General features: G+C 42.7%; 2 protein-coding genes across 3 annotated transcripts in view; one reads left to right on the forward strand and one right to left on the reverse strand.

Moving 5' to 3' along the window:
• The window catches only part of PRKDC (protein kinase, DNA-activated, catalytic subunit), a 2,139,921-nt gene extending 2,124,306 nt beyond the window's left edge, over positions 1–15,615 (reverse strand). For both annotated transcript variants that reach the window (XM_069220133.1, XM_069220131.1), the window contains exons 1-3: positions 15,381–15,615; positions 9,534–9,610; positions 9,310–9,402 (exon numbers count right to left, since the gene is read on the reverse strand). In XM_069220133.1, the coding sequence (XP_069076234.1) occupies positions 9,310–9,402; positions 9,534–9,610; positions 15,381–15,552 (342 nt within the window). In that variant the 5' untranslated portion in view covers positions 15,553–15,615. The remainder of the gene's footprint in view (positions 1–9,309; positions 9,403–9,533; positions 9,611–15,380) is intronic.
• A 528-nt stretch (positions 15,616–16,143) lies between these two features.
• MCM4 (minichromosome maintenance complex component 4) overlaps positions 16,144–22,618 on the forward strand; it is an 84,073-nt gene continuing 77,598 nt past the window's right edge. The window contains exons 1-2 of the mRNA XM_069220134.1: positions 16,144–16,277; positions 20,034–20,104. Of these exons, the coding sequence (XP_069076235.1) occupies positions 20,038–20,104 (67 nt within the window). The 5' untranslated portion in view covers positions 16,144–16,277; positions 20,034–20,037. The remainder of the gene's footprint in view (positions 16,278–20,033; positions 20,105–22,618) is intronic.

The following is a 22,618-nucleotide window of genomic DNA, read 5'->3' on the forward strand; positions in this document are numbered from 1 at the left end:
CAACCCTGAACTCCACTCATCCCTGAACCCTAAAAACATCCCTCAACACATCTGAAACACACCTATTCAAGACCCTTAAAACCCCTCACCATTCCGAACCCTCCATCTCTGAACCCCAAGCACCCTTTATATATATATATATAAACTCCACCTATCTCTGAACCCTTAAAACCTCACACCCCTAAACTCCCCCCATTCGTGACACCTAAAAACTCTTCTCCACCCCACGTCTACCCATCACTGAACCATAAAAGCAAATCACCAGCCCTAAACTCCACGCAGCCGTAAACCTATAAAACCTCAACACCACTACATGCTACTCATCCCTGAACCCTCAAACACTCTCCCCATCCATGCCTGATCCCTAGAGAAACCTCACAACCCGTAGACTGCACCCGTCTCCGAACTCTTAAAACACTAAAAAATCCGTTTTAGAGGTTTCCCTAAAATATTATTTCCTTTAAAATTGTTTCCTTTAGTTTTCGATTCATTTATACTTCCTTACAATTGTCTTTTCTTAAAATCGGTTTTCCACTATTTGGTTTCCTCCACTGCGGTTTCCCTGTTTTTCCATTAATTCACACACATCAGTCCAGTCCATCGGACATGTGCTGTGACAGGGTGTTTTTTTTTTTTTCCAGTAAATACATTTCCCCTTTTAACGCCTGGTTCAAGGAGACCTTAACGTTATATGCAGAGCCAGTCTGGCTATCTAGTAGATAGGGCTTGGCATCAAAACCTATGAATATTTGCATTAATCTACCCCAGTAATTGTCCATGGGCACAAAGCAACACAGAGGAGTTTATGTGCTGAGAAAAAGACAACTTTACCATGTAAAAACACTTTTTGAACTGGATAAGAAATGCCCTTGCAAGACTTTGATCACTTTGCAATAGCACAGTAATCTGGGTCTAAGTGTTTCACACTTCATAAAAAAATGGTTGAAGGAAGACATATTGTTGTTCTGCAAACAAATAAATAAAAGAAAAAATATTCTGGGAGATTGTTAATTTGATATCCGATAATTTCAAAGCCTGCAGGTCTTGTTGTCATCCTGCAAGACCTCCATTTACCTCGTCACCTTTGGGTCTATGTTCTATATCACTTTGAGATATTTTGTTATACTGTTAAGCATGACAATCCGCTCTGCAAACATGTATATTTAAATTTACAAATGACCCAACCAATCCGCAACCTTGGAACAAGCTTTCTTTAGGTGCTTGATTTTGAGCATAAAACAAAGAACATTATTAAAACAAAGACTGCTAACTGGTATTGAATATCACGTTATTGCTATTTAAGTACCGTTCCACACAGCGTTTAAAAAAAAAAAAAAAAAAGCAAACACATTCCCATGCGATGTGTTAAGGGATTCTGGGAAATGGAAGGTGTCATCTGGTGCAGTTCCTCGCTTTTTGCTTTTTGGATGGATCCGAGCAAGTAGTTGCTTTCCTCTTACCTTCCTGATCATTTGAAGACTGACCATCATTATCACTCTAAATCTCTCGCGTTCCCTGGAACCTCTGATCTAAAAATAGCGACACTCCTTATGAAACATTTCATACAACAACCACATGTAGGGTCTCACAGCTTACCTTTCCTTGCAGTTACAAGATCGCTTAGTACACAGCCCCAATTCTCCACCCGCCCCCCAACCCCTGTGGGATCCCACAATAGTGATTGCAATTTAATTTCATATATTTATACACACACACAAAAAAAAGCTTTCTTTAGGCCTTTAAAAGGATCCTTTATCAGACTGTTCCATGTATACTGAGCAGGTTCCACACAGAACTGATGAAGCATGGGCCAAAACAGTTGGAATCTCAATCTCCATAAAACAAATTATTATTTTCGAGTTTCCTATGTAACAAGAACTGGCAGAGCCAAGAGGTCTGATCTGCATTTTGTGTTATAAAGCAGACATATTGGATTTGCCAAAGTCACCGCAGATTTGAATTTGTATTTCAGTAGCGGACATACATTTTACATTGGTCACTATGAATGTTAGCAATATGAACTAAAAACTCCGGAAGGAAAAAAAATAAAAAGAAAAAAAATATAGCAAAAAGGAATGCTTTTTGGGGCTGGTATTAGCCAATACCTTTTGATTTTACTTACTTATAGTGGCTTTAAGCCACTACAGCATTGTGCATGGGGCAGTGGGCCTACTTTAGCCACTGGGATAACTTAACTGTGAGAGACAGCATTCTGCTCTTTCGTAAAAGGCACATCTGCACACAAAGTAGTTTCAATCAGTACCAGGAGCTACTAGGTCAAAAATGTGCTCTTAGATACCAGAAGTATATTTTGCTTTGAGTCTTTTTATGGGCGAGCGCAAAGCGTTCCGTCCCTTTCTGCAATCTCTCTTTGGGCTTCCAACCACGCCCATGTCACATCAGTCACTTTCATTGGTTCGTGGGCTTGCCTTTTAAAATCCGCTTGCTTTCATTTGTGAAAGGCATGCATACGTCATGCCTTTTCCAGTGTTTAGCCCACCTACACAGCACCGGTAAACTACTAAAAACATACAAGGCTCGATGTTTTCAGCATGGTGTCCGTACAACTTTATCTGTTTATTTTCTATGCAGCGCGATCGTGCTGCAATTTGTATAGTGTGATCACGTTGCGTTTTTCTTGTTTACAACGCTAATAGCTCTAATTCGAGCAGATGCAAGACCTGTTGCATTGAAAATGCTTGTTTAATATTTGTAAGGACCGTGCAGCTCACCAAAAAAAAAATATGATTACATTGTACAAAAACCATGGTAAGACAAAACAAACATTGATGAAGCCAAAGGCTGACAGTCACTACCAGACCTAATGGGCTTGACAATGCTTGTTATATACTGTAGGAAAGTGCCTCTTTTGGTGTGGATACTCCCCACTTTTTGCCTGATATTGATGCTAACTTGACAGAATGTGCTCGGATCCTGCTAACAAGGCCCCAGCACCAGTATTCTCTCCCTAAAACGGGTACAGTTGTCCCCACAATCGGCACACAGATATGACCCTTGTAAAACGTACCAGTGGTACCAAGGGAACTTTGACCAGGGAGGGTCCCTAAGGGCTGCAGCAGGTATTGTGCCACCCTAAGAGACCCCTCACCAAACACATGAACACTGCCATTGCAACTTGCATGTGCTGGTGGGGCGAAAAAGGCAAAGTCAACATGGCATCCCTCTCAGGATGCCATGCCAACCAACCACTGCCCATGGCATAGGTGTAAGAGACTGGCCGTCTATGTAGAGTGCAAAGCTAGGCGCACTGTGCAGGGGGTCCAGGCAACCACACGTTGGTTTACGGAGGTAAAAACGACATTACCTAATGCTCCAATTCTTATGGAGCTTGGTCGAGTTGTTAGGCCAATCTTGGAGAAGAGCAAAGCATTTGTTATACTCACAGTATCAATCATGCAACTCACACATTCAAGAAATAACTCAAGACCTATGTATAAAAACGCTTCAGATTTTTCTATAAATTTTAAGACCAAGATTTTCAAAATTGGTTAAGTACTCTTGAAGGTATGGATTTTTGAAGTTTAATAAAAATAGGCTTTTTGTGCGTAAATGCTCCCCATAGGAATCAATGGGAAGTCACCTTTAAAAAACCATAAAATCACACAGTTACTTTATCAAGTTCTCCTTTTGCAGGTTGGTCGAGGTAGTCGGTGGACACACTGTGCCAGCTGGAGAAGTTCGGGCAGCTCCCAGTTCCAGCGGGAGCAGCAGGGAAAAGTCTCTGGAGCTAATGCAGGGCCATTGTGGGGGATCACTTGGAAAAGGTCTGTGCAGTTAAGTTTAGAGGTAGTTCCTTGGGGTTCCCTTGGAGTGTTGAGGTTGCAAGGGGTGAGTGAATCTTAGGGCACAGCAGGTTCTTCGCTGCAGGGCACAGGGCGGCCGGGTACAGATCGAATTGGTGAGCCAGGAGCTGTGCGCAAAGATGCCCTTGGGATCTAGAGGTAAGTCACTTTAAGGGTCACTTACAGGACAACAGGGGCACTCTGGCGGGAGGTCTGGGGTGTTTCTCAGGTCCCTCGACTTGGGCTTCCTCCTGGTCCCCGGGCTGGCTAGTTTTCTTGGTGTCGGACGTCAGCTAACCAGTACCCACGGTATTGGTACAGTTTGGTCACTGGAGGGCGCAGTGCCACCAAACTTGGCACACTTGCAGGGTTTGTCCTTGTGGTCATTGGTGTGTTGTCGGGTCTGGCTGCGACTTCAGGTTCGGGAGTTAGCCGCCGGTTAGTGAAGTGACCCTCACTGGGTTGTTACTTTCTTCTTTGATACAGAGTGGTACCTCCACTCTAGAAGGAGTTCTTGGGCGATTGGTGAAACCTGGAGGTCCTCTGGGTTTCTTGAGGTCAGTCCAGTTGTCCAGCAGCTCTTCAGCGGCGACTGTCTGGTCCTGAGTACAGCAGGCAGGATTTGGCGCCTTTTCTTTGTGCAGCAGGTCCACAGTTCTGGTGCCTTGGATCTTCTTTGTGCTGGTCTTCTTTGTGTCCTTTGAATCTGATTTCTTGGTCTAGAGATGCCCACTAAATAGTGAATTTAGTGGGCATTATAGGGGGTACCTGGTAGTGTCCAATGGGACACCTACCTTTGGGTGTCTACACCATCTAGAGTGACCACTTCCTGTGTGAAAGTTCAATTCCCTATCCCTGATTGGCTTTTTTCCTTCCATCTAAGATGGAGGAAAATGAAATGTAGTGTCCACATCGCAGGGAACACCTTAGGGGTGGTGCGTGAAGGTGGTGCCGATCCCCCACCCTTTGTGTAGTTTCCCGCCTTTGCTCCCGCAAAAAGTGGGGGTTTGCAAAGGGGCTGACCATCTGCTGCTAGCAGTAGGCCTGGGGGGGTGGGGTCGAGTTTCAAAGACTGTAAGCCCTTTGAAGCTTACCGCGAGGGCAGTTAACATTCCTGAGGGAGGGGGTGTTAGCACCTCCACCCAGGAAGGGATTGTTTTAAAAACCGGAGAGACATAGCTCTCCCTCAAGGTTTGTAGACACGGTGTCTGGAGGTGGCAGGCTGGATAGAACCAGACAACAACCATGCTGGGGTAGTTAGCTTTTGCAGGGGGCTCCTCCAAGATTGCCCCTGGGTACATTTAGGGATAAATCTAATACTGTTACCAGCTTGGATTTATCATTCTGAGTTGTTTGATACCAAACAACCCAGGGTTCAGAGTGGCCATCATATAGCAGGGAAACGTGTGTTGACCAGTGCCCAGCACATGTATTAAAATGGCTGCTCTGTTCACTCACTATGTCCCAGGTTTGGCAAGGACACAGTAGGGGCATATTGCTCATGCAGGTATGCCCTCACATATGATATGGTGCACCCTGCCTTAGGGCTGTAAGGCCTGCCAGCGGAGTCTCTAACCCATAGTAAATGCAGTGTATGGTGGACAGGACACCCAGGCAGAATGCCATGTCGAGTTTGTGTTTTAGGATTGCATCAGGACACTCAGCCTCCAATGGCAGTGCTGGGTGCATCTGGTTGTATGGACCTAGAGGATGGGACAATCACAGCTGCTGCCCTCAGGGGCCTACCCATAGTACCCCATGCCCTGGGTACCCAAGTACTGTTTTACTAGGGACTTATAGTGGTAGCTTAGGGTGTATCCAATTGTGCCAATGCATCACAATAGGTTTAGGGAAAGAGCTCTGGCCCAGGGAACATAGTTAGCAGGGGCCCTGGGCACTGCCATTTCTAAGCTACATCAAACATCAGGCAACAAGTGGGGGCTAACTAAGTCAAAAAGAGGCCTTTTCTCACACTAGGTAAGACACCCCTCTAGCAGGCCTTACAGCCCTAAGGCAGGGTGCACTATAGCACAGGTGAGGGCAAAGCTGCATCAGCAATATGCCCCTATAGTGTTGAAGTCCATTCTTAGACATTATAAGTGCGGTGTGGCCATATTATGTACATGGGCTGGGAGTTTGTCATCACAAACTCCACAGCTCCATGATGGCTTCGCTGAAGGCTGGGAAGTTTGGTATCAAACTTCTCAGCACAATAACCCACACTGATGACAGAGATGGATTTATTGTATAATGCATCCAAAGGACATCTCAGAGATGCCTCCTGTATTTTAACCAACCCTTTGGTGTAAGGTGTAAGGCTGACCAGTCTGTGCCAGCATGCCACTAAGAGACAGGTTTCTGACCTGATGGGGCGAGAGCTTTTGTGATCTGAGGCCAGAAACAAAGGCTGCTCTGGGTGGAGGTGCTTCACACACCCCCCACCCTTGCAGGAACTGTAACACGAGGCAGTGAGCCTCAAAGACTCGGGCCTCCTGTTACAGTGCCCCAGGGCACTCCAGCTATGCCGGCCCCCTGGACAAAGCCCTACTTTGGGCATAAAGTCCGGCAGGCAATTAGGTAAAACGGGGAGGAGTGACTACTCCAGCTAGGACCACCTATAAGGTGCCCGGAGCTGAAGTGACTGCCTCCCTGCAGAATCCTCGATCTTGGTTTAGAGGACAGGGACCAATAGGGTTAGGTGTGTGGCCCCCCCCCCCTCCCCAAAGGAATTTGGCACAGGAAGGGTGTAGCCACCCTCAGGGACAGTACCCATTGGCTACTGCCCTCTGACCCCTATAATACTCCTAAATCTAGTATTTAGGGCCACCCCTGAACCTAGCTCACCAGATTCCTGGCAACCTCAAGACAAAGGGAAAGAAGAAGGATTGCTAAGCCGACCCCTCAGCATTGAAGACTCCAGACAACAACTGACTTGGCCCCAGCCCTACCAGCCTCTCCGCACCATCAAGGACTCGGATATCAAAAGGTGACACATCACCAGGGCCAGTGACCTCTAAAAACCCCCAGAGGACTGCCTGCCCACTGGAGGACAAAGACCTCCAAAGGACAGCAGCCCTGTCGACAAGAAACTCCAAAAATGTCTCCAGAACCGCTCTGAATCAGCTAGTCCTGCCCACTCTACACCCGACGCCCATGGCCCGTGTCCAGGTGGCCCAATGGTCCAGAGCAGGTCCCCAGACGATTCTGACCTTGTGCCCACCCTGCGTTGACCCCTCCTGGCCAATACGACGATGCCTGCAGCATAAATCCAGAGGACTCCCCAACCACGAAAGAACCGGATGTAGATTCAATGGCTAAAGGTACCCCTGCACCCACAGCTCCCTGGCCTTTGAGAATCCAAACACTGGTCCACCAACGTTCAGCAGGCAGCCCTCCTCCTTGCCTGTGGTTTCCCTAAACATCTTCCAGCATCTTTGTGACCCCCTACCCCGGGGTCCCGCTATTGAAAAGCACTGGGAGCCTGAAGCTGTGTGCGCACTCTGCACCTAGCCGCCCCTGTGCCGCTGAGGGTCTGCGTTTGGTGCTGCTCTGTGCCACTAGTGCTCACCTAAACCTGCTCCAGGTCTGCCCTCTGAAGTTGCGGGTACTTTCCTGCTAGCAGATCTCTTTCCGAGTACCCCCAGTCTCCATAGGATCCTCTTTTAAATCTAACGCCAACTTTGGCCTCTGCACCTGGCCAGCCCCGTGTTGCTGGTGGTGTATGTTTGGGGTCATCGTGAACCTTGACCAGTGAATATCTTAACCCCCAGAGACTGGAACTGTAAGTCGAGTACTTTTAAACTGCACTAACACTTTTCCTCCACCAGGACTGTGTTGAAAATTGCACTGTCAACTTTTTAAAGTGAAAAGTGTTACTTGCCTGTAAACCGTTTTCTTTGCCAAATCTATACAAAGTGCTATTGATACATATGTTCAATACTTACTTGCAAATGTACTTACCTGCAACAGGATCATTTTAGTTGTAGAAATAAAGTAACAAAATCTATTTTTTCTATATAAATACACTGGCCTGGAGTTAGTCATTGAGTGTGTGCTCCATTTATTGACTGTGTGTGTACAACAAATGCTTTGCACTACCTTCTGGTAAGCCTAACTGCTCAACAACACTACCACAAAAGAGAGCATTAGTAGTACCTACTTTAGCCTCTGTTAAGCCTCTGGGGAACCCCTGGACTCTGTGTTCACTACATCTCTTTTTGATATAGCATATAAAGAGCCAGCTTCCTACACACAGGTATGAAATAAACAATTTAATCTGACAGAATATCCACTAATTGAGTTTACTTTTCAGATGGACAAATAATCATACATCCATTTCACTTGATGCACTTCCGAGGAGGCGGAAGGACATATCGGAAAGACGAATAAATAGCATGATGGTGAGATAAATATGGTTTGATCCCAGATGTGATTGTCAATGTCTTACGACAATGGCTGAAGAGGTCTCACCATAGCAAGGCAATGGTCTGAAAGACTGCTGGCCCAAATAAAATAAAAGGATGGTTTTGTGAGACTTAAAAAGGTGCAGCACCAAATGCTACTGTCATACATCAACCCACAAATGAAGTTCAAAAGGCAAGATTGAAGATAAGCGAAGTAGTCATTTACTCGTCTAAGCCTGACTTTAGGCCTGTAACTGCACTTTACATAGTAAAGTGTGGTGCAGCAATAAAAACAGATTGGCAAACTGGTAAATTTATTGATTTGACAGCTAAAGAACCGGTTGTTACGTTGAACTATATTCAGCAGACAGTTCTGAATAGCAATCATTTATCCGTCTTAGCTGGTTTTTGGACCCTTTGAGTAATAATCCCATACATTTTATTAAGCAGAACCCTTCATTTATCTGAATATTGTAGTATGATTTTGCAGTTAGATACTTTCGGACTGGTGGTATGTGTATTTAAAATGTAGAAGATATTGGCAAGAACTTTCAATTTCTTCCTGCAGACTTGTTAGTACAAATAAGTATATATTTTTAGAAACTTCTTAGCTTGTCCTCAGGTTGGAAGTAACACTGCACTTCAGCTAGCAATGATTGCAGGAATTGTGTTGCTACACTCAAGTGCAATGTTTTCTGTGCTTAAATAATATTATTTTTGAGAATTGTTAACACTGAAAGTATTGCCTTCTAAGGAATATTTCTATTTTATGAACTGTATGTTAAGTATGAAGGTGTAACTTGTTTCACTTTATACAATAATCTAAAATTTCGTAATGATTTTCATTAAATCGCACAAATAACGTTTTTAGCATCAAGGGAAAAAAAAAATTCTGGGGTATACAAAAAATTACAGACAATTCTAGAAATCAAATAAGTGTTAGTTCCTCGTTATTACACTTGAGTAATACGAATTTCAATCAGGTTTAAACATACACATTTGTCTCATAGCTCAATTGTTTTCATTTGGAATCAGCAGCTCAATGCTGAGGTACTCCCCCTGAGCTAGGCTGAGTTTCCTTATGCACACACACTATAACGCACCTTTACATCACAGGCATATGGGTGCACATCCTGACCAATCTTCTCCTGAAAGGCACACAGGAATTTTAAGGCTTCTTCTCTGCAATCTCGAAACTAAAATAATATCAAGAAAGAAAGAAGTGATAGGAGAATCAATAGGTTGCCTAAAATAAAAGGCCTTACATGCAAAGAAAGTAAACATTATTCCCCTAATGGAAAAAATACATAGGGTAAATCTTACTTACATCTTCAATATTGAGCGACTTGTAGACAAACTCCAGTAGACCATAGTCTTTAGAGAACACCAAAGAAGTCTGGAAGGCTGCAAGAAAAGAAAAGCATAGTTTAAGAAGCACAAACGCTGATAAAAAAAAGTAATGGACATTGCAAAGAAAACCACAGCCAATATATATAGTAAGGAGCCCATTACGGGTTCTGTGCCTTGGTTGTAGTGTTTCTCCTGTTCCGTTAGTCCACGTTAGACTCTTGAGATGGATACAATTTAGCCGCTGGGAGATTTAATCAGATTAGAGCCGGGAGCCATGAATGGAATCATTACTACCGATGAGTGCGAGTCAGCACTCGTTGAGAGAATTAAAGTAATGGAAAAAAAGCATGCACAAATCACTTTAAAACACTGGTGGCTGTTCTTAGCAACTAAAGATTTCTAGTGCCTCCGTTATTTTGCTCATTGGCCCTAAAGTAGCATATTCTAGTCTCAGGTGAGGGGTTTGAGTCTTTGATGCTGCTCCCCAACCCAGTGTGCAAACCAAAAAATATCATAACAAGGCAAACAATGTAAGAGTTCTGTGACTGATGTGAGTTGATATGTGTGCACATATGTGTATGTAGCAGTATTTGTACAAGCAAATCTGAGAAACAACAGAGCACTGAACATTGGCTGAGATCCAACAAGGTAGGAATTAAATCTAAAGCAACAAATTGTGGTTTACAAATAACATAAGAAATTAATGTGAAGCCACATAAGGTCAGCCAGGTCTTTCGTTTTCCTAAAGTGTATATTATTTATTTCCTACATGCTATTGTAGTGTATATTTAAGTTATTGAGTAACATGGTTTACCCTATAACTTGTAGCGTAAACCAGATTCCACATTGACATCACGTCTTGCACTAGCCTATGTCTGTCTGGATATGTGGGTTTCAGAACTAGACTTAAAAAACCCCAATGAGGTCTCAAGCACAATGTGTGGTGTTCACAAAAGCTCCATTTGTATGCTCAGTATCCCTCCCTGTACAGCAAGAGATCCCAGGTATCTCAATCCTCTTCCTTTTCTACATTATTCCAGCTTAGACACTGGAAATTCATGAAATATAACTAACTCGAAGATACAACTACTTTTCTGGCAGTTAAACCCATATTGCTCATCCACAAATCATTAAGATGTATGTACACCAAGGAGATTGTTTTGAGATCTCTGGACTGAAAGTACAAAGCACCCCCTATTCAATGACCTAGCCTATCTAAATCATAGCTTGTTATTTTTTAGCCACTCACTCTGATGTATCAGTTGTTTGCAAAATCTTTGCAATATCTGCAAAGAAGCATACCTTTACTTGTGGGACTCCGTAAGCCCTAAAAATGCCCAGGCCTGGGACATAAGGCTTTGAAATTACATTTTAGTAGAAAACAGAAATAAATCCTTAGAACAACTCAAAAAGTAATAGCAAATTGTATTTAAAATGTGTAGGCTGTCTTGTTTTCCGTGTTTATTTTTAGTGGATGTCAGTGGTGTTTTCTCAGTCTTTTCCAAACCTTTTGAAATCTGTGCTGATTGGTGTCTAACCTAACCCTTAAAATAGAGAAAAACTGTGTTTTTCCAGTGTTTACAAGACATGGATTTTGTATGGCTGTTATGAAGGACATATTTAACTTAAAGTAGAAGTAATGCAGTGTATATACTATCTTCCCATTGGCAATGTGACCAATGGACTCATTTTAGACCATTTTAAAAATAAAAAGTATGTGTATTGCACTCTCACATCTCATTACTCTCACATCACTTTACCTCTCACGCTCACTCTCTCAGGTCTTGGGCTGGTTTAAAGGACTACAAAGGACTGAAAAATAAAAGTGCTAAATTATGTTTTATTAAACAAATTCCTGGACACAGTTGGGGGTAATTCACCTATTCCTGAATGAAAATTATGACATTGTTTTAGGGGGTCAGCCCTGCCAACAGCTTAGTACCTGGGGAAACCTTTGAATTACATTACAAAAATTTGTAGCCCTGCATTTGAAGACTCCTCAAGCTAGCTGCTTTAACATGCTAGCCACTTCTTTTTTGCTCTTTTTAGCTGACGACATTAAGGTTGTGCTGCGGTTGTGTGGACATACATAGGTGAAAGCGGTCTGCATGGCAAAATGCCTCACTTTAATTCAGTCAGGACATTTTAACAGACATCACATTGTATTCTGAAACTTAAAATGTTGTTAAGATTGTAACTAGTGCCTCAAAAAACCCAGCAGTTCGTAAAAAGCCAGAATTAGTTGAAGGTAGACACGCAATGGGACACCTTGTAGCTAAAATTTAGTTTATTTGTGGAAAGTTGTGTCATTTTTCCACTACTATCCCATTGATATGGTGACAGCACTCTTCACAGGTATCTGTCATTATATTATAACTTGCATTAAATGTTCAAAGCCTACGGTTTTTGGAAGTTGACCTGCTACGCATACCAACTTGGTAGAAAAGAGGGGTGGTGTACCAAAGGGTTTTTCCCCATTCTGTGATTGTAGGTAAACATGATAGTACACAATGGCCAAGATTCTTATAAGCTAGCCATTCAACTAATTGATAAAAGGATTAGCATGCTGAAAGAACAAAACTTTACATTAATATTCTCAGGTCCTCTACAGTGAATAAAATACATATATCAGACTTAAACAGGCTGCTAAACCCTGTACCTTTAATCTATGTATACAAAACTGAAAGAAACAAAAAGGTAGGTGAAACCATATGTTTAGTGACATCCCTAAATAAATCTCGAACAGAATGACCTTAGACCAGTCTTTCTTACTGCTATCCTGCATAACAAAGTTACAAAGTATTAGCCCTTCGGGAAGAAATAAATCTAACTCATTCTCTCTCACTTTCCTTTCTTCGGAAATCCTTTTAGTTTGTGGTTGTGCAGGTGTTCATCAGTGCTTATATGTTTACACTGATGAGGGTGGTTTCCCTTTCACTGGATTTTATCAGTTAATGCAGGTTTAAAACTGAAACAGTAGCATAAAAATGATATATTTTTCCTGATTCAAAACAGTTTACAAGTATATATAAAAAAGGCATGGTTTAACTTTACAGAAAACAAGTAAATTGGGCAGAACCGTTGACATTCATGTGATGCAAAAATAACATGATAAAGCAATACCACCGACATACATGTGCACCTCCACTGAAACATACAAAAGCAGCACTCGATACATATGTTGGTGGGGTTTCTGAGTATCATTAATAAAGGTCTAAAAACCTTACTCTAAAAACAAAACTGTCATCTGGCACACAAATTCTGAGGAGATGTTTCCTTGGGACACAAACTGAGATTTAATCAGTATTTTACCTTTTGGAATAATGTTAAAATATGGTGTTACTGTCAAATTATAGAATATATAATTCACATTTATAATCATTGATACAATGTATGAGGTATAATTTCTGCTGTGGCATACGCGTGTCTACTGTCCATCTAGTGTTCCTACCGGGCAAGTAAATGCTTTTGCTGTTGCCTATGAATATTCCGCCTTACCACGCCACACCTTGAAGAAATAAAACACTTTGAAGACCTTTCCCTCAAACATAAGTGTTAAGCCTGCGGCTTCTTAACCAATGTATTTAGGAAAAAAATGTAATAAAATTCAGTTTTTGCTTCATTTTTCAAAGAAATTCTTTGAATGGCAGAAAGTTCCTAGGTATCAATGGGAAGCGTTAAGGTTACTCGGCGCACAGTGTGCGTTCTTAAAAACCAGCCTGACGTTGCTATGTTTCCCAGTGAAGCCTGTAGAGGTTCTCGGGTTGGGGATTACTAAAAGGAGGCTAAGCTAGATTGTTTTAATGGTCAAGAGTGAGGCCAGAATACTGGTCTCTATATTGGATTTGGTAGAATGATGTACTGCAGGGGCATACGGAGGTGTAAAAAAAAAAAAAAAAAAAGCAACTATGCTATCTATATTTTATCATGTGCCTACTGGCAAAGAGTATGGAGTGCCAGGTGGTAAAACTTCATTATTTAGCTGTTGCAACTATGGTTTTAATTACTCCCAAAACTAATTTAGGGATTAACTGTGGCTTACTTACATGCACGGGATCCACTTTAACTGTAAGGACCGCATGGTGAAGAGATAGGTCACTTCATATAGGCAGCACTGAGTTGAGCAGCTGCATTCAAACAATATTTTTTTTTTTTAGGGCAGGGGAGGTGACACCAGATGTTGAGTACTGCCCTAGGGGCACTGAAAGGGCTTATATATATATATTTTTTTTTATAATAGGTCTAGGTGCTATTTCAAAGTCTCCAACTGCATTAAACCGAAGGCCTGTAATTCGTTTTGGAAGTCCTGTTTGAAAAAAAATGGTTGTAACATTTTATTGAAACAATAGTATTTCAGCTCCCTCAAGCTCCCTGAGCATCTCTTTGCATTTTAGTGATTTTTTAGTGCACTCCTTAAATAAAAGCCAAAACTCCTGACATAGAAACGGGACCCCCGATTTTGTAGACAAATGGCTTAATTTTGCTTGCTCCAGCTTTAAACCTCCTCCACTTCAATGTCAAGTAAACAGGAAATTAACATCCCCGTTTTCTTTCTCTAAATATGCCTCTTACCTCTTTCAAATATTGCATGCAGTAGTCCTCATTTGCCCCAGAATGTCCTAAACTCTTTAGTCAATAAACAGCTTCCTCTTTCAATGTAGTGCACATTTATTTATATTTACAGTTGTGTAGTGTGAACTTGGCCCTGGCTCGCCATAGTGCTTTACGGGATAATTATAGATAATCCATAAAATCAATGTGTACATCATACACCTAGGTAAAAACAAATCAAATAAACAGAAGAACTATAGGCTTCCAACAAAGGAGAGATACATGAAGTAAAGAACGGACAATGCAACAGGGCTTGATTTGTAAAATACAAAGTGGCCGGAGCTACCGAATGTCGGGGCTGCCATTCGTAGTCCCGTTTCCACCACATGCCTCTTCTATCCACCACCAGACATCCCCTGTCCTTTTATCTCACTCGTGCATGTTCTTTTTCGTCTCTGCTTTCTACATTTGTTCATGTATTTTCAGTAACGTGGATTCTAGGTGTCTGCTTACAAGTGACCCATGTCCCGTACGCTATCACACAGAGAAAAAAAACTCACACGAAGGTGTTCAGATTTAATCACATCTGATGATTATTTCCAAGCTATAACCAATTTTGGGGAATAATGTGCATATTTTAGCGCTTACTGCACCAAAATCTTCATATCCCTATAAACACCATGCCTCGTTGCGGTTAATTTCCAGCAGGTTTGACCAATCAAAGTTTAACTAAAGATATTAACTTTATCACACAGGAATTACCAGGTGCAAAAAAACAGCACAACTTATAACTTTGAACTCACAATTTCACGGGCCAGCTGTAACCAGAACCTCGGGATGCCAGGCTTTAGTAAAGATATTGTTCCTGTCTGCATAGAGTAGGTATGTCAAGCAAAGTTGCAAGCAAGATAACCGTGGTGCATAACGCTGGAGAAAATTGCAGTGCCAACCAAGAATGGATTTATATAGCGCACTTGTTGAATGTGAGAGTCTGAAGAAGAAGGAATTGTGCATTAACCAACCTTCGTAGACCTGCAGAGATTTCCCATGCCTAAGCTGCATAGCAAGGAGTAGAGAGACCTGTAAAGCTTTGTCAACGACTCGTGTAGTCCTACCAAGTGTACTCTGCTTTAATAAAGAGCCAGTGCAGCGTTGTACGAAAATGAGTAATATCCACATTTAGCCTAGAACTGCTGCCCCAGAAATCCGGTCTGCCGTTAAGACCTTCCCAGAAGGTATCCACATACCATCATGCACAAGACCCTATACCAACCCAGCAGGCTCTCCCCGGCTGAACTCAGACACTCCTGGCCCATACTGCGGATGAGACTTTGTGCGGATGGAGCAGCCGGTCCAGCATCACCGGAACTGAGCAGAGCATGCAGCTGATGCAGAGCACCTAGGATACCGCCTACACCTGCCGCGGGCTCCGCGGACACCGACATGATCACAGTGGTGCAGCAACCCTCAAGAGTGGCAGAAGTAGCCGCTTCCGGGCTCAGCACTCAGTGACAGCAGCGTGCAACCCGAGCCAGAGGACCATACCACGTGCCGCTCACTGAAGGAGGCAAACGTGGGGAAGAGGTCAAAACACGACGCCCTCCAGGCTTCCCTCCGAGAGAGATACATTACTGTAAACACTTTGAGTGTATATTCTACACCAACAAGCACAGAAAACACTGAAATTTACACTAACAACGAAATAGCGCACCCCCTTCGAGTTGAGTGGAAGATGCCCATTTTTGCCGCGAAACCCTGATCAAACTTGGTCCAAACCATTGAGATAGAGGGTGGGTTTTTCAGTCCTTGCCGCCTCATTAAGGTGAACTCGCGCCCCAAAATAGGCATTCCTTGTATGTGTTATTTTCCACGTGTAATTACAATAAGGAGATCCAAGGCAGAGGAGTTCCTTCTTAAATTTCGTGCCAGTTGCGGGTACTGAACTCTGGGCTTCCCCTCCGCTCTTACTGTGTTCTAGCCGGTCCTGGAATCTGTTCTCAATCTGCAGCTCTATTGGTTGCAAGTAGTGAAACCCCCTGAAGTGTACGTCACGTGTCGCAACTTTCGCGCGAAAAGCAGTAGCTGTTCTGAGGGAGGAGGAAGAATCGTCACCTCTGTGCGGGTCCTGCGAACCCCAGCAACAAAAAGAAAGGCGAGAATAACAGAGACGGTAAGTGAGCGGGGGCTGCGAAGAATGCAGTCAAAGTTTTCGGTTACCATATACTTACGAAGTAACTTTTCTTGGCAGTAAACGAAAACCATTGGGGAGCCGTCTTGACTGAACACGAGGTTCTGCTGCGCGCGCGCTCTATCTCGTTCCATACACATGATTTTTAAAAGAATTTGATTTTGTGCAGACCTTCCAGCTGAACTCAGGTAAATGAGTTTACTTCCGAAGGTAACGGAGACTGTCGTTAAGTGACCGGCCAGTTGGGATCCATCCGCATTGTGTTGTTAGCAGGCAAAACGGAATGAATAGCAGCGGGTTTGGGACGAGTCCTGGACTAAACGGAGGGACTGAAGGCAGGAACTCGGGGCTGTCTCAAATGCAAACATAATTTGATGTAAATAAACAGTCGAGCCTTTCAGCTGATTGTAACCTCGAAATCTTGTTTAAAACGTATTTTTATGTAGGAGTCACAGACATGCTGGCTCTTGTTTTAACTTCTTCCTTGATCCGAAACTTTTTAAAGTGATTTAAATGAAGCCCTTGAACAGTGTTCCTTTGTGTGACCGCACAGGGATTGTATGGCGGTGTTACCAGAACATGCAGGCTGAAATGTTCATAAGCTTTCTACAAAACACTATTAATCGGAGATGGATTACTTATTACGTTAAAAGCAAACGTATGCATAGGAAGAAGTTTGATTTTATAATGAAAAGGACCATTAAATTAACAAAACTAGAAACTTATGCAGTTAAGGTGGTACATGCACTCTTAAGACCGTTGTCTTTAATTGATGTAGAATGGGAATATTTCCCGGAAAACAGACGTAAAGCAACGTCTTTCTGACCGGTTCCTCTGGAAAAATGTCTTATTAGTTCTTGAAATGTACAACACTGTAAGGTTGAGATATGAACCGTGTAGTTGATTCTAGAGAATGACACTAGAGGCGCTCTTTCCTCAGGCCCCGTACTTGGCACCAGAGACGTATTAAGGCGGGGGCAGCTCCCGAGGCCCTCATGCAACTGAACATTTTTTGCTATTCCATTTTTATTTCTCCAGCTTAACCTTTAACATGCAAGTTAATATTTTTCAGTATCTCGGTGCTTGCATTGATAGATGACTGCTTAACAAGCTGTCTTGTTGGTAACTCGTGCGCCCCCACTTGTCCTTACACAAAGGTGCGATGTTACAGTGCAACAGGGGTTATCTTCAAGAACACAAAGCGCTAGGGTGCTGTTGCGACAAAGTGAAGTAGCAGGTCGAAGTCCAATCCCCGTACAACAAAGTATATCTGTTTTAAATTAATGTTGACGCCAGGGCGTTTATTGCAATTCCATTTATGATTTATGTGGAGTTTACTACTCCCGAAGAGAGATTGACGAACGTTCATGTCGAATAGCACGCCCCTCGCAGGACCCATGGCTAGTGGTTTATTTAAAAAAAAAAAAAAATTTGCAATTTTAAATAGCGCAGACACGGCCCGAGGGCAGAGAATGACTGGCTCATGTATCGTTCTCAAACTGGAAGTCTTCCAGGAGCAGGGTTTGGGGATTTCTGGAAACCCTATTAGCAGGGATGTTTGACGTGATTGTTAAAAAAAAAGAGGGAATTCTTATGAAATCCAGGCAGGGTGAATACATAGTTTGGGTTCATTTGCACCCCATAAGAAAAGCGACACCAGAGGAACGAAGTTCACCGCAATCACATTATCCAGTTAGATTAGTGTTAAACTTCACGTGCAACAACTGTGGCATCTTCCACATAGCATCAACCCTGGGCAGGTGTGGCGTGTCCCCAGAATGGAGTGAAGACTGGTGCTGATGCGTGATTTGAGGAATTAGCTGTACAGTATTTTCTTTCTACAAAAAAACAGTGCCACAGTTGGAATCGTGGAGCACTCGAGTCATACGTTTGTGAAGTTGTACTGCTTTGTACAGGTGTGTGTGCGCTGTGTACAAATCTGCTTTGGACCCACAGACATGCACGCTCGGCTAGGCAGCATGTGGACTTGACTAATGTTGGGCTCGTCTAAGCCTCAGTGCCTTGTTTATTGTTCTTACATTGCACCGTTGACAGGAATTCAACAGTTACGTAGCAGCTTGATTAGTTTCTACGTGTTAAAACATTTTGAAGTTTGTTTCTGACAATCCATTACAGTTAAATTGTGGGGAAAATAAGTATCGAGTCCCTGCACACATTTATTTATATTATATATGTCACTGAAAAAACAAAAGGTTACAGGGATGTTATAGTTAGGAGATAGAATTAAAAGAAAAACCTAGAAATTCACGGAAAAAATAAAGGTTATGGGGACATTATAGTTGGGTTCTGAATTTACTTATGGAAAACCATTGAAATTCAGCAGTTATTTCAAGTAATTATAAATCATGCCGTCACCATGCACACTTTTCCTTGATATTTTTAATGATAGAAAAGTTGCCATGAGTGCTGAAATATTTGGGGTAATTAGCAGTGCATGGTGAGGGCGCAAGTTAGTTAATTGAAATAACTAACTATAAATGCTGCATTTCTTTGGTTTTCTAAGAGTATATTCAGAACCTTACTATAACGTCCCTGTAACCTTTGGGTTTTTTCAGTGATTTTTTTTAATTTTTTTTTAGCAGTTTTAATAACTATACATTAATCCAACCACTGCCCTGCAGCCAACCCCATATAACCAACCTACTCAGCACACAATTTCTTGTTTTTTGGGGTGATGGGAAGCGGGGGGAATCTCCTAAGCAGAGTCCCAAAATGGAAGTGTTGTCAGCCAACCAGATCTCAGAGCAAGAGATCAGGAGGGGTCACATGTATGGTGACCATCTGGGAGTCCTCTCAACGGGACGAGCGGAGAATAGGGCTGTATACCCGTAGCTCTTGGGAAACACCTTTTTCAGGTACTCCGGTGCTGTCTGCATGAGGAGTGACTGCTGACCTATTGGGTGATGGCCAGGGAGCAGCAGACCTTGGTTAAATTTAGTTGACTATTTTGCACAAGTTCATACTCTGTAGGTACCCAACAATTGGCTCAGGCAAGGTGGAACAAACCATTAGTCCACTGCTGTGCTTACCAGCATGAGATAGGGACGCTTATTTATTTTTGATTGCCTTCTTTTGTTGTACAGTGCTACACTGACCTTGTATAGTTAGATGGACCACAAAGGTCCTAAAAACTGAAATGGGGTGTTTCAAACAAAACAGGATGAGTACACTACCTCTACATCCCAGCACCCACTACACTCTGGTAAATCTAGTGCATAGTTAACACTTCCATTAAGCAATGTTTTGTTTTTGCCATGATTGGTGCAGCCTGTGCTGAGTATCTGTAGACATAATCTTATGTTTTGGGGTAGCTGTCCTTAATCAGTAGAGCACAACACAGTTAGATGTGCTGGAAATGTTGCTGAACAGCCTTTTTAGGGCAGAGTACCACTCCTTGAGTGCAGATGAATCAGTTAGAGCTCGGCAACCCTTGCTTTGTAGAGATGGGTATGTTCCTTTGAGAGCAGTTAATGATGGTGCAAAGTCAGTTAGCTATCTTGAATATACAGACATCCTAGGAGGTCATTCGCTGCTACCTAACCTAAAGAGAAGTGAGTGATGTGGTGCTGCGTGTTGAAACCAGTGAGAGTAATATTTGTATGCAATATAATCTAATGCATACTGTCAGCACCACTACCAGTTTTTAAATATTTAGCTTCAGCATTCTATTTCACACCTATTCACTTTTTTAATTATTTTTCTTTTCGTGTTCCACAGCAACATGTCTTCTCCAGCATCCACCCCTGGCCGAAAAAACAAGCGCGGAAGAGGCAGTAATCCACCCACTCGTAAGTCCCTATAGTAGAAGATGCTAGTCCAATAATGTTATCCATTCTTTTCCATTAATTGTAACTTTATTTTTGTAATTTTTACCCATCGCTGATTAACGATAAACACAGTACCACAGATGTTATGCCCTAAACTAAGCATATACTTAATACACAGCGTCTTTAATATCTTTATACATGATGGTGCCATTCTGCAAAGTGATTGACTCGATAATATTCAATTGTGAGTCTCTTAATCTCTTAGCCACATCACCACGGAGGTCCGAAGTCTTCCTCTCCAAGATCTCAAATCCTATCCAGACTTGTTTAAGTCTCAGGGTCCAGTGTGTTGTTTGAGAGGGGAAAAGCCATTCACCTTAAGATGTCCTTTATTTGGTCCTTACACTCGCACCAGCCTGCCAGTCTCGCTCTCTTTTAGAATGCATTGACTGTTATTCCTTGCCAAGAGAGCCTGAGAGGACCTCAGATGTTCTTAGGCCAAGACGTCTGGGTTTGGAGTTTAGAAAAAGTCCCACTCTTGTCATTGCATAATGCCAGCTCTGTGAGCTAGTCTTACATACGTAGGGTGCACGTCCTGCACCAAAGCGTAGCATATCATTGTTTTAGGTAACACAATCTGAATGTGCTAGTCTGCGTATTCCTACAGGAATCTTTTTAATATAACCCAGTCCAAAGGCTGTGGGCTTATAATGCAGTCATGCATAGGAGCAGTTCTCTATCACTTCCTGCCAAAACAGCTGTATGGGAGGGTAGGTCCATGCTAACTGATAGAATCCACATAATCTGCGTTACACATGGGGTGTTGATGTGATATAGTAGCATCTTTTCTGGCTTCTCTCAGGTGTGGAGTATGCATGCCAAATACATTTGAATTGTAACCATTTATGCCAATGATTAATGAATACTAGCTTGGTATGTGTACAGCTATACCTCCACTGCTCACCAGTGATTGAAGCTTTGATATCTGCCTCCCAGGCTAGCCTACTTCATGTGTTTTGGTATCTTCGTAAGGTTGAGCATATGGCAATTAGCCTGGACGTCCATCTTTTTTTCACCCAAGGGTCGGGTGAGTTGGGTTAGTGGTACAAATTACTCTGTTTTCTGCTGGGAACCATATTCGTTGTCTTGGGTATGCATGATGATCTAGCGGGTTAAATCCATGCTTGGCCACCAGGCTGTCTAGAGAGTTAAATATTTGTGGATAAAGATCTCCAAGTTCCCTAATAACCATCCTTGCCAGCATCGCATTCACAAGTCCTTCTGCTGTTAATGATATTAATGGATTTTGTGCCAAGGGAGATTGGTGAGAAAACAAGCAGGAAACCAGGTTTGTTACCCAATTTCTTCTATATCCCAACTGCGGGGGCAATGTTCTTAACCTTTCGGGACTCTAGGAATTCATGATACCTTAATAGGGGTTCCTTGCTTTTTTCTGGTCCCAGTCACGTGCGCTATGTACTTAGTATTCCTTGAGACCAGATTTCTTTGAATCCATTTGTGCTTTTCCGATTTATAACTTTCCAGTTCTAAACTGTATTCTGTGAAAGTAGTTTAACGTTACGTGAACGATTTTTATTTGCTGTTCTTAGGGTGTCTGCTGGCGAGCTCACTTAACTAATTTGTGAAGGAATGACACTTTATTCCTTTCATTTTACTGTCAGCAGGTGTGCTACGTTACTCTAGTCTTCTGCTTTCCCCTTGACCCTCCACAAATGCAGCAGAAGACACGGGTTAAAGGCAGATCTCCTCTTTAAATCATGACCTTTGCAGAGCCGCAAGGACTAGAAAGATCGTTGATGGTCTTAAATCAGTGCAACAAACCGCGAGGAAACCAGATACTGACAGAAGCCCTATAGTGAAAGAAGACCCTTGTTCCCACAACGTCATGTGATTTTATGCGGTGAATAAGATCGGTTTATGCTAATGAAGCTTTCAGGCCTCAAATTCGTGCTTGGGTGGCATTATCCTCCTGGCAGGCTCACTTCCTAGAGTGGACTTCCACATACGTTTATCTGATGGGCCTTGTTTTAGTCGAGGTTAACTCCCCAAGCACACACCAGAATTACAGCTTCTTCCTCCAGGGAAGCGTTACTACAGTAAGGCTTCTTCCATCGTGCCAAACCTGTATTCAACTTTGAGGAACGCCGCAGCTTCGACTCAGACAACCCTTTGCTCGCACAGCTGAGCTTCTTGCGAAGTTCATACGAAATCAAACTTCTTGCTGAAAGGTGGTGTTCTGATTCCGGGGTGCAGATGAAAGCCAGCATATTTTGCTTTGAAATGCTCGCATTCAGGCTTCAGTAAAACGTGTCAGCAGGAGCACTTAAAGAAATGCGTACTTGTGGTCCTGGAGGGAAATATTGTGTTACACTACCAGGTGGACTTAATGCTTCAGAGTGCCATGTTTCTATATTGGATTTTAGCCTGGATTGGGCGGTCAGTTCAACTTGAAGATCTGATTACAATCACTGAGGAAATACATGAGCAGTTCCAGGGGTAATTATCTACTCCTAA

The sequence above is a fragment of the Pleurodeles waltl genome, chromosome 2_2, assembly GCF_031143425.1.
Source record: "Pleurodeles waltl isolate 20211129_DDA chromosome 2_2, aPleWal1.hap1.20221129, whole genome shotgun sequence".
NCBI classification, from domain to species: domain Eukaryota; kingdom Metazoa; phylum Chordata; class Amphibia; order Caudata; family Salamandridae; genus Pleurodeles; species Pleurodeles waltl.